Source organism: Schistocerca americana, chromosome 5 (assembly GCF_021461395.2).
Source record: "Schistocerca americana isolate TAMUIC-IGC-003095 chromosome 5, iqSchAmer2.1, whole genome shotgun sequence".
Taxonomy (NCBI): Eukaryota; Metazoa; Arthropoda; class Insecta; order Orthoptera; family Acrididae; genus Schistocerca; species Schistocerca americana.
The window spans coordinates 373,374,152-373,386,354 of NC_060123.1; the positions used below are offsets into that span (position 1 = coordinate 373,374,152).

The 12,203-nt window shown below is 41.1% G+C and overlaps 1 protein-coding gene across 3 annotated transcripts in view; it reads right to left on the bottom strand.

The window, feature by feature from the left end:
• The window catches only part of LOC124615515 (villin-1), a 376,118-nt gene that overhangs the window by 86,822 nt on the left and 277,093 nt on the right, over window positions 1-12,203 (bottom strand). For all 3 annotated transcript variants that reach the window (XM_047143473.1, XM_047143475.1, XM_047143474.1), the window contains 2 exons: window positions 8,548-8,641; window positions 2,230-2,343 (listed from right to left, as the gene is read on the bottom strand). In XM_047143473.1, coding sequence (XP_046999429.1) covers window positions 2,230-2,343; window positions 8,548-8,641 — 208 coding nt within the window. The remainder of the gene's footprint in view (window positions 1-2,229; window positions 2,344-8,547; window positions 8,642-12,203) is intronic.

The window sequence follows — 12,203 nt, forward strand, 5'->3', positions numbered from 1 at the left end:
ACGAGCACTTAAATCTCTCCGTGAGGGCTTCGATTCCCCTTATTTTATTACGATGATCAGTTCTCCCTACGTAGGTGATCACCGGCAAAATATTTTCGCAATAGGAGGAGAAAATTGTTGACTGAAATTTAATGAGAAGAGCCTGCAGCAACGAAAAGCACCTTTGTTTTGTTGATTGCCACTCCAATTCAAGTACCACGTCCGCGGCACTCTCTCCCTATTTCGTGATAATACAAAACGTGCTATCCTTTGAACTTTTTCGATGTCCTCCGTCAGTCCCATCTTATGTGGGTCCCACACTGCACATCAATATTCCAGAAGAAAGCGGAAAAGCGTGGTGTACGCGGTCCCTTTTGTAGCCCTGTTGTACTTTCTATGTGTTCTACCAATATATCGCAGTCTTTGGTTTGCTTTCCCCACAATATTATCTATGTGATAATTCCAGTTTAAGTTATTCGTAACTGCAATCCCTAAGTATTTAGTTGAAATTACAGCTTTTAGATTTATATGATTATCTTGTAACCAAAATATAGCAAATTTCTTTTAACACTCTTGTGGACGACTTCACACTTTCCATTATTTAGAGTTAAATGCCACTTTTTCACCATGTCTAAATCATTTTGCAATTGGTTTTGATCATTTGATGACTTTACAAGACGAAATGACAGCATCCTCTGCAAACAATATAAAATAGCTGCTCAGATTGTCTCCTATGCCTCCAGAATGAGATTTTCACTCTGCAGCGGAGTGTGCGCTGATATGAAACTTCCGGGCAGATTAAAACTGTATGCCGGACCGAGACTCGAACTCGGGACCTTTGCCTTTCGCGGGCAAGTGCTCTAAAAACTGAGCTAACCCAAGCACGACTCACGCCCCATCCTCACAACTTTACTTCTGCCAGTACCTCGTCTCCTACCTTCCAAACTTAACAGAAGCTCTCCTGCGAACCCTGCAAAACTAGCGCTCCTGAAAGAAAGGATATTGCGGAGTCATGGCTCAGCCACAGCCTAAGGGATGTTTCCAGAATGAGATTTTCACTCTGCAGCGGAGTGTGCGCTGATATGAAACTTGAATATGGTAGAGCACTTGCCTGCAAAAGGCAAAGGTCCCGAGTTCGAGTCTCGGTCCGGCACATAGTTTTAATCTGCCAGGAAGTTTCGCCTCCTATGTCGTTTGTGTAGATCAGGAACAACAGAAAAGGGAGGTAATGACAGTGGCACGTAAGGTGCCCTCCGCCACACACCGTTGGGTGGCTTGCGGAGTATAAATGTAGATGTAGGTTATAACACTCCTTGAGAAACACCGGATATTACTCTTGCTTTACTCAATGACTTTCCGTCAATTGCTACGAACTGTGTCCTTTATGACAGGGACTCACGAATCCAGGCAGACAACTGAGGCGATACTCCATAGACACGCAATTCGACTGGAAGTCACTTGTGAAAACCTAAAAATATGGAATCAGTTTGTCATCCCCTGTTGACAGAACTCATTACTATGTGAGAATAAAAAGCTACTTGAGTTTTGCAACAACGATATTGCCTGATTCGTGCTAATTGTCAATAAATCGTTTTCTTCGACGGCAATTAATAATGTTCGAACACATTATATGTTCCGAAATCTTCCTGCAAATCGACGTAAGTGATATGGGTCTATAATTTAGAGGATTATTCCTATTTTCTTTCTTGGACATTGGTGTGACTTGTGCAACTTCCCAGCCACGAGCGAGCGGTTGTATATGATTGTTCAGTATGGAGCTGCTTTGAAAGGAACTTGTTGGTATACAACCCGGGCCGGTGGCCATGCCTTTATCAAGTGATTTTAGCTGCTTTGCTGCACCGAGGATATCGACTTCTAAGTTATCTTGTTGCAAGTTGTTCTAGATTCGAATTCTGGAAAATTTACTTCGCCTTCTTTGGCAAAGGAATTTTGGAAAACCGTGTTTAGTAACTCTGCTTTAGTGGCACTGCCATCAGTGACATCACCATTGTTATCACACAAAGAAGGTACCGTTTGTGTCTTCCCGTTAGTGTACTTTACATATGACCAGAATCTCTTTGTTACATAAATCTGAGTAATTTTTTCCGTTTAATCTACTATCCTATGAGAAAAGACTGGAAGGTACACAGACGCATTTCCATCTTCATCTTAAAACTCTACGCAGTTAATATGTGTAATAATTTCTATCCATCGAGCCAATTTTTAAGAAGAAGTTGGTTGTCTTCTTACCTTGGAATCAGTTCCAGTCGACTTGCCATATTCAGAGGCGGCGTACACGATGTAAGAATCACCATCGTAGAAGTTCCCGTACTGAGCTTTTGGAAGCGGCACCACCTGCATGTTCTGCAAAAAGAAACGCCAAAGGTGAAAACCTGCGTTCTATCACTGCAGCTGTTTTGACGCCACAACATGATTGCCCCCTCTTGTCTACATGTACTGTGGAAAAAGCGACCTCCTTAAAAACAATAGAAGTAGTCTCGTCTCCTCAGTACGGCGTTAACCATTTCAAAGGCTGCACTGAAGAAAATGCTTCACAAATATATTGCCATAGTAATTTAACCTGAGCGGTAAGAATAAATTTCATAAGTTTTGAGGCAGGATGACTGGTTAAGCTGAAGAAGATGAATTTAAAATGCAAAAGATTGAGAAGAATATAATTTAAGTAGTAAGCTGCAACATCAGCGCTCACTTGCAAGGAACTATCTGTATAAACATTCACAGAATTTCATGGATGGATGGTATCAGAAATACAGCAATAAACCTGAGAGCTCCAAATCCCGGAGGGCTGTAGATCTGAATCTCTGCTGAAGTTATGGCTCCCGTGGTTTCCTTCGGCTCATTTCTTCCATGGCCGCGGCATTGCTGTCTCCGTATGCGCGACTTTGGATGTAATGCGCAATACGAAAAATCACTTATATTATAAAAGCTTCCAACTCCGTAACTTGGCTGCATGACGCTATTTTCACAACAACTTAGGCAATATAATGCAAACAGTGTAGTGAATCACGGGGTTGTCTTAATTGTGATGAGAGCATAGTAACGGTACAGGAGCAGCAGGGTGTGAGTTAACGAGCCATTCGCTCTCATTTAAGTATATGGCCGAAAATTCAGACTTCAGGGATTGTGAAACGAACCATGTCGTCCAGAACCGGATCGCACAAAGAGCACAGATTCACCACGAGACGAGGAATCTCACAGGCATCTATTTTCTATTGAGGCCTAAGTGCTGTAGTACGCGAGTGAGACAGACGAGGACCTATGTCATAGGGAAATCCAGTAGAAGCCGTTTGTGGCCGAGGAGACGTAGCAGTGTTAAATATGGCTGACTTAACATTGGCTATAAAGGGAAACATACATGGAAACTATTTAATTCTGTTGTAATGCAGGGAATTAAGCCACAGTAATTCTAATCTATCATCCTTCATAAATTTTCATGATGAGCCCAATAAAACTTGAATATTGATCATATCTATAATAGTTTAGGATTTACCATTAAAGTGAAATTCACAAGTTTTGTAAAAAAGTCTGAATGCTAAAATTTGAACGCTTTAGTCGATCTTAACGATCGACATTTCATATAGAGGCACATCATTAAAATGGCAGATGTGATAAACCGTGTAACTTGATTTGTTTGAAAGACATAGTACATTTAAATAATCAGTATTTTCAGTTACGCGTCAGATCATCATTTCCTCCACACAAAACACACTGAACGATGACAGCATGACACCTTACTGAATCACTAGGTAAAAGAATATTTGTTGTAAAGTTTAGTGCATAATAGTTACTTTTGTTATTTATTTATTTATCAGAAAGCACATTGGTGCAAGGCTACTGGCCGCGACATTCAAAGTTAAGAAGGAAATTGTATTGGTTTTATATAAAAGAATTTGACAATGGATATTATTGTTACTTTATTTAGAACGTGAAAATGGTCAAGCTTTGATTTTTAAATATGTTAAAATGTAAAATAATGTAGAATAAGCTGTAGCCAATCAGCTGGACGGCTTCAGGAAAGGGAACTGCACTAGTCAGTTGAGCGATTATATTCGGCGCGCGGGAATCGCGGCCGGAGACGTATCGCGGGACTTAGTCTCTGAGCAGTGATCAGCCGCGCGCCTGGTGTTAACTCCTTTAGCGTAGATAACTTGTATTTCGCGATGACATTGTGAATGATCGAACTGTGTCAAATGGATATGCGCTCGAATATAACTCTAAATACGACTACTTTAGCTATTAGTTTGCTTTCTGAATAAATATTATTCTAACCAAATCACAACTGTGTGGCTTACATCATTTATGGGTCGTTAATTTAGTTCCCGATATTATTATTACTGTTGTTATATTAACTTCATATTTCGCGAACTTACCATCAGCCAGATAATTTAACCAAAAGGTCATAAGTGTCTAATTTAGGGCGAGTAATACGACACGTGCGGTTCAATCCTTAGACGAGTTTGAGCCAAGACATTTCGACAAAGAGGAACCGCATGTGAGCCCGAACATCTTTGGGATGTTAGCTCGCAAGGCTAACGCATTAGTGATATACGGTTTGAGAGTCAAACGGATTTAATAGCTAGATGCAACGGAACTGCCATATGAAACCTGTATAAGGATGGGGAACAGGCACCTTCGGTCTACGGGGAGAATTCTGAGACAGTGACGTGAATCTACAAAGTGACGTAGAAGACTTTTGTACTACCTATTCATGAGGATTGTTAATTGTTGGGATCCCCTTTACAATAAGAAAGGGAAGAAATTCAGAGGTGTTTCTGTAACTGTAACTGACCACTTCAGTCAACACGAGTGAGCTGAGTGGATGCACAGGAATGTTACTTAGAATTAGGTGGAGAAACGCCATTGTAGTACACGTCCCCCAATGGCCGTAACAACAATGTAAGAAACCCGGTGGATGCGGAAGCACACAGTAATGTCTTTTCTCTGTCTGTTCGTGAATTAAAAAGGAAAGAGAATGAATAATAAAGATTCGCAGTATGGTCGCGAAACACTGAACGTCTACTTGCAGCGCACATATGGAATTAATTTCCCTTTACGTTTATCTTTAACAAAACAACGAACTATTCCTCTGTTAGATCGATTTGCTTGCGTTTGTTCTTTTTCAGTTTGCTCTGTGATAAACAGCATTAATGTTAGTAATTCGGATGGAAGGAAGAATGAATGATTAAGTGTTTTCTTTCTGTCGAACGAGGTAATTAGAGATGCCAAGGCTGGAAAAGGAAATCGTCAATGTATTTATAAGGAGTTCGTAGAAGCAGAATTATTAGCATTGCTTAGTACGCGATATGTCACATGGCGTTAACTAGTTTAAAGATGTAAAATTGCCTCATACACTATAATGTATTTACTAACTCCCGCCCGTCAGCAATTCTAGTTACTGCCGTGCAAGAGTAAAATGACGTCTCACATACGGCATTTAAATCAGTTTTTCCTCTAGGAAAACTATTTACATTTTTTCCCTTCGTGGTAACATCAAATGACAACAACGTCCCTTCTCAAGAGAAGCAGGCGACAACACCTGTTTGCTGCAAGTGCTCCAGACGTTTTATGCTTTTCCTGGTCGTGATACTTGGGCAGATCACTGAAATTTCCTGCAAACGACGTCTATGTGCGAAGTTAAATGGTTAGCTATATTTCGATCGCCAGGTGCGATGATTTTTCCTTCACTTTCCAACCCAGAAAAATAAAAGTGCATTTCTATCTGTCAGTCAGTTGTCACACTAATCTCCGCAGTGCTGACGTTTTAAATCTTTGTCAAACATATCATTGTGAAAGGTCATTTTCAGCTTATCACGTCTCTTAAGAATCTTTCGTAACACCCTAATTCCGTTACGTAATAGGCTGTACAAATGTATGTGTATAATTAATTATTACAGAAGAATATCTTAGAGATAAACTAAAAACTTTGTTGTGTGTCAATTCATTACGCTTAAACAGATTAGACAAAATTTAATCATACTTTGCCCTAGAAATATATAATTTATGAAATTCTCCACTTGCTAAAAATATTGGTACATTCCCTTTTCTTTACAGTTAAACATGGAACATAATTGCGTAGGCTTCCGCGGGCAGAGTCAGTCGACATAAATGTTTTCTGGGTATGGTACCGATTCATAATGTATAACCCAGAAGAAGGCCGCTGCAACCGTGGCCGAAACAGTGGTTTTTCTCCACCAGCAGTAGTTTTATACATTATGACGCGGTATCATACCCAGAAAACTTTTATGTCGACTGACTCTGGTCGCGGAAGCCTACGCAATTATACCAAATATATGCTTCTACATTTAATAATAGAAGGGAAGATTGAAGGAAAAAGAAGACAAGGGCGAAGAAGAACATTCTGGTTGGACAATATAAAGCAGTGGATAGGACCACGAGATGTAGACCAGCTATTACATACTTCGGTTCACAGAAGAAAGATGCAACATCTGGTCGCTAACATCCATTAATGGATAAGCAGCAGAAGAAGAAGACAAAACTGCTAAAAAGATTTGGTGCAGCTGTGGACTGAGCAGTCATTTATGTAGGGACTGTGACCGCAGCACTGAACTGTCGCTGCGCAATACTGAAACAGTTTTATCACATTTGTTATGTTTTCTAATTCCAACATGTGTGTGATAATCAGTGACGTACTACTGTGCTAATCCGTATGAGACAGTCCTGCTTTATAAATGTCAATTCTCTTTTCTGGAACTGATGCTCATTTCCTTGTTAATTCTACAACGTTGTTTGGATGTGCGGCGTTGTGAGTAGGTTGACATTTAAATTGTTTGTGTTGTACATCCTTACTCACGTAAATTTTAATCGTGCCACAGTAGGAAATTCGGTATTATTTTTTAGGGGTCTAAATTTACGTGGGTTGGAACTTAAATAGTGGCAACTATTTATTCACAACCGATACAAAAGAGTTACATGTTTGCACCTGTTACTGTCCTTCAAAGTAGTCACCAGCGTTGTGTAGAACCCGTTCCCAGCGATGTGGAAGGCGTTGTATACCGTTAGCAGAGCCTGTTCTGTTGATGGTGCGAATGGAGCGGTCTACTGCCTGTGAATCTCTGGAACAGTTCTGAAGCGAATGCCACGAAGTGGTTCCTTCATCTTCGGAATTAAATCAAAGTCACAAGGACTTAAGTCCGGGGAGTATGGTGGATGGTACAGTAGTTCCCAGTGCTTTGACCGAACACAGCAGCCACAGCTTGAGATGGATGCGCCCGCGCATTGTCGTGGAAAATGATGGGTGGGTTGCGCAGAAAGTGTCGCCGCTTCTTTCGCAAAGCTGGTCGCAGGTGATGCTCCCAAAACGACCAGCTTTTCTAAAGAAGTGGCAACACTTTGTGCGCAACCCGCCCATCATTTTGCACGACAATGCGCGGGCGCATACAGCGTAAGCTGTGGCTACTCTCTTCGGTCGATGGGACTGGGAAGTACTGTACCATCTACGATATTCCCCGGACTTAAGTCCTTGTGACTTTGATTTGATTCCGAAGATGAAGGAACCACTTCGTGGCATTCACTTCAGAACTGTTCCAGAGATTCGACAGGCAGTAGACCGCTCCATTTGCACCATCAACAGAACAGGCTCTGCTAAAGGTATACTAAGCCTTCCACATCGCTGGCAACGGATTCTACACAACGCTGGTAACTACTTTGAAGGACAGTAACAGGTGCAAATGTGTAACTCTTTTGTATCGGTTGTGAATAAATAGTTGCTACTACTTAAGTTCCAACCCTCGTACATACCTCCTGATGAAAAATTGCTTGTAACTTATTTAATTAATCCTAACCGTAACCATTCCGGCTGCATGTTATTACGAACTGTAACTTTTTAGGTGACGGGAATTATTTATGTTGAAGTATCACTGCTCTGAAAAATTTATGAAGGGTGTTCCAAAGAAAAGATATGAAGAAACACTGTGGATATAATCTAAGTCTTTGTTCAAAAGTAATCACCAGAGGCCTGAGCGCAACTACCTCACCTTTTCACGAGCCGAAGAATTCCTGTGGCTGTGACAGGAGGCAGTCTTCCATTGTGTCCTTCAGTTCGTCGTCCGAGTTGTAGCGCTTCCATTTGAGAAGTTTTTTTGCTGAACAAACGCATGGAAGTCATAAACACCCTACACCCGCGTCCCTAGGCGTCCCACTACGTTATCCCAACGCGGCGTACGCAAATTTCAACCAGTTTGGTTGTTTCGACGTTTCGGGCTTTTTCATTTCAACACTCCTTTATATTATTTTGATACATAAATTCTGATGATCTACTCTAACAGTTCTAGAATTACTTTTGCTGTTTTGTGGACTATGCGTATACCACAGTTGGCAAACGACTTTAAGTGTTGTTATAAATATTTCGGAAAGAGCTATTCCGTCGCATACGATCGTAAATTGGTGACGAGAATTTGTTTTCCCGTCAGAACGGTTACCAACTACGTCCGACTACAATAACGCTGTACCGGCGTGCATCAGAAAACGAAGGCAGACTGGCAGAGTGTCGGTATGTCCCAGGACGAAGATTTGGGTGCTTGTGCGTACCTCGATCCTCCATATGATGAAAGCCGTACTGCCCTTGGGGATGGCCTTGAAGGCGGGGTCCACGGCGGCTGTCATGGCTACGGCGTCTGGATACCTGCAACAAACACAGAGGGCCCTGCGTTACTCCATCGTGAAGACAGTACAAGAAATACTTTGGCAATTTAAAATCTACTATAATATACTGGCATACGTTTAGCATTTATCTTGTCTGTCAGGGAACAAGTTCATATGAAATTTTTCTGCTTCTGCGAAGAAACACTAGAGTACAATTTGATAATGGTGTCGAGTCACGGTGGAATGCAGTTTGGTATCAACAGACGAAGGCACAATGCTGCATTCTCGCACCTTAACTTTAATCTCCGTAGATCAGAATGAGGATGCTTCAAATTTAGCAGAGAACGTTAGAGGCGAAGTTGTCTCTTCGATATACACGGTTAATGATCCATGGATTACAAAGGAAGAGAATAATAAACCACGAGCAACACACAATTCTATATTGGAATTCCCTTAGATTATAGACAAAATCACAATGAAAAGCCTGACTGCTAAATAATCCGACTTTCAAAGGTAGATTTTTGTTTCATACCTTCTAAGTCAAATTTCAGTTTCTGTAAGTTGCTTCAGATATTTAGTTATTGAAATAAATTATGTTCCTCAGATTGCTACCATTCATCTTGACTAAAATGGGATAAAATTTGAGTGCTGTAGGTCAAGTAACTACCTTAAGATTAACGAATGTCGCTCGTCGGTAGCAATGATACACGTTTGCTTCAGTAATCTGCCCCGTTTTTCAGCATCTGTCCACGGCTTAAGTAATCTACCCTTCCGTTTATCAGTTTCTGTCCACAATCACTCTGTACCTTCAAGAATTGTCAGTGAAGAAAAGAATATCCAGAAAAGCAAAAAAAAAGCACTTTTCATTGTCTCACCAGGAGGAGGAGGGGAGGGAGAGTGAGTGAGAGAGAGAGAGAGAGAGAGAGAGAGAGAGAGTACTGTATGTAATTCATCACTTCTTTTTTAATCCCTTACGAACCTTAATCATTTGCCACTTCACTTAGGTACACTTAAAGTAAATACACCCATTACTGCCTGAGAATTGTCAATACTGCCACGAAATATTGATGTAATCGGGAATTCGTTGGCAGGACTACTCGTGTACTCCGTGTGCAACGAATTGAATCATTCAAATGTATTCTTTGAAATTAAAATGTAGTCATCAATCAAAAACTGATTTAACATTAACTAAATTTTCCGTTGGTGCTTTGCAGAACTTAGGATTAAAAAGAAGAAACTTCCTGATGTCCCGCAAAACTATATTTATTTGGTCACTAACCATCTTTTCGCTTCTCAGACCATCTTCATGTGTTGTCACCTGAGAGCCCGAAAGCCGGATCGTGACCAAATAAATACAATTTCGCAGGACATTAGGAAGTTTTTTCCTTCCTAATATCAAAAACTGATTAGTCAACTTTGTGTATGGGCAGACATATTCCTCGCAAGAAGGCACATTGATAGAGCGTTGACAATACACGGCACTGTGTGCTGGCTGAATTACGAGAAGAACAAGAAGAAAGCGCTTGTGAAGCATCTAGGAAAGTAGGTTCTTCACAACCTCCAGATTCCCAGTAATTTCCGCTTCCTCCCACGGTTTCGATGCTAGCATGATTCACAATGCTGAGTGGGCAAGGAAAAAAACTCCAGCATCAGTTTTTCAGAAGGTACTGTAGGGAGAGAAATCGGGCGCTAGATGCTTGTAAAGGTTTGGTTTCCACGCGATATGTAACGACACAGTACTCCCGTTTGGGTTACTGGAGTCACAGAGATGCAAGCTCGTTGTATCAGCCTCTCATTGTTGACACTGCTGCTTTACGAGATGTTTTCGTCCATGAATGAGCAAACTATTTATTGCTTTAGGTTTTAGAAGTTGAGCAAAGCAGTTGCCAATTTACTGTACGTGCTATAAACTTCTAGGCGCTCAGTCAGGAATCGCGCGACTGCTACGGTCGCAGGTTCGAATCCTGCCTCGGGCATGGATGTGTGTGATGTCCTTAGGTTAGTTAAGTTTAAGTAGTTCTAAGTTCTAGGGGACTGATGACCACAGATGTTAAGTCCCATAGTGCTCAGAGCCATTTTTTTGCTATAAACTTAGACGTGGGCAAAGTAACTGTGACTGAGTTAAACCATGTTTTGTATGGGTTGATGGTAAGAGTTTCATCGTCTAAAGTCTCAACAGGTAGAATGAACGGAGCACGGCAGCCACTATACCTCTATATAGATCTGAACAGTCAGAATACTTTCATTTGGATCATCGGGCTTAGTGATTGTGGAAGTCCCTCAAGGAACGTTTATAAGATCGAAATCTGCAGTCTTGCATGTGAACCACTTACTCTCATGGATATGATGCACTCTTTCAGCTAGAGATAACATAACGGAAGGGAATCAACAGAGGAGCACAGTCACATTAACTAGGAGAGCTGGACAGCGTTGCGGAGCTTCTACAGAGTTAGAAAAGATCTTTGGATTCCATTGTTGATCGATCACTTAGCTGTAATCTGTCAAAGTTTCAGATCAAACTTTTAGGGAAAATTAGCAGGACGCTTGCTTGCTATTGCGGGCGTGTTTGTAGTCATGACATGGAAAATCCGGAAGCTATTCCACGAAAATTTATAAGATGCACATAGATTTATTTCTGTTGCGTCACATGCTGAAGTGTCGGACTAAGTGGCAGTGTCATCACTAGTCCTACAGTTCAAGAGTTCTAGACGGCAGAGAGAGGCCTTTTGCTGAACACATATATCCTCGGAATTCTTTCTGCGGTCGGAACTCAGCATATGAATCTAGCTAACGGATGTAATCTACAAAACGAAGATGTATCTGTCACACATACATGCGTCTATTATCTTTATATATATAATTCTACTGTACGTGTATATGTCACTGAACTCCTCCTAAATGGCTGGACCGATTTGAGTGAATTTTTTTGTATGCGTTTGGGTGGCGCCCTGTATGGTTTAGATTCACAAATCAGCCCGGCAGATGGCGCTGCAGTCGGTATCAAGGTTATTTATCTACACTGCAACTAAACGGCTGGATCGACTTGAATGAATTTTTGTGTTTGCATTCAAGTGGGGGCCTGGAAAATTAACATTCTTAAATCAGCAGAGTAGGAGGCGTTGCATTTTTGTGTGCAATATTAAGCGTATTATATTCAGATATAAGTTACGTGCATAGGATTTCGTTTATTTTTCGACATTTTAATTTTTTTGTAGGGTGTCTTTTGATATTTCAGGTGTCGCATTTCAGTGAATATTAAGTGTATTGTATTCACATATAAGTTACATACATAAAACAATGCCACGTCTTTGTGGACGAGGAGGAAATATCGGTCGACGGACTCGGAATTCAAACTTAGTCCAGAACCGTCGGGTAAATAGATCGACAGAAGATCAATTGACGGGCAATGAAAATTTAAGAAACCAGGTTGCAATCAGACGTGCTAATAAAAGTCAAGAGAAACGCAACGAACGCCTTCGAGCTAATGCATTGAGACAAAAATTGGCCCGCCAACGAGTCACCGACAGATTCAGAACACGTGAACAACAGCGTTTGCAAGTGTATCGCGCATTGACACGTGCATCACTTCTTCGCCTTGCGTT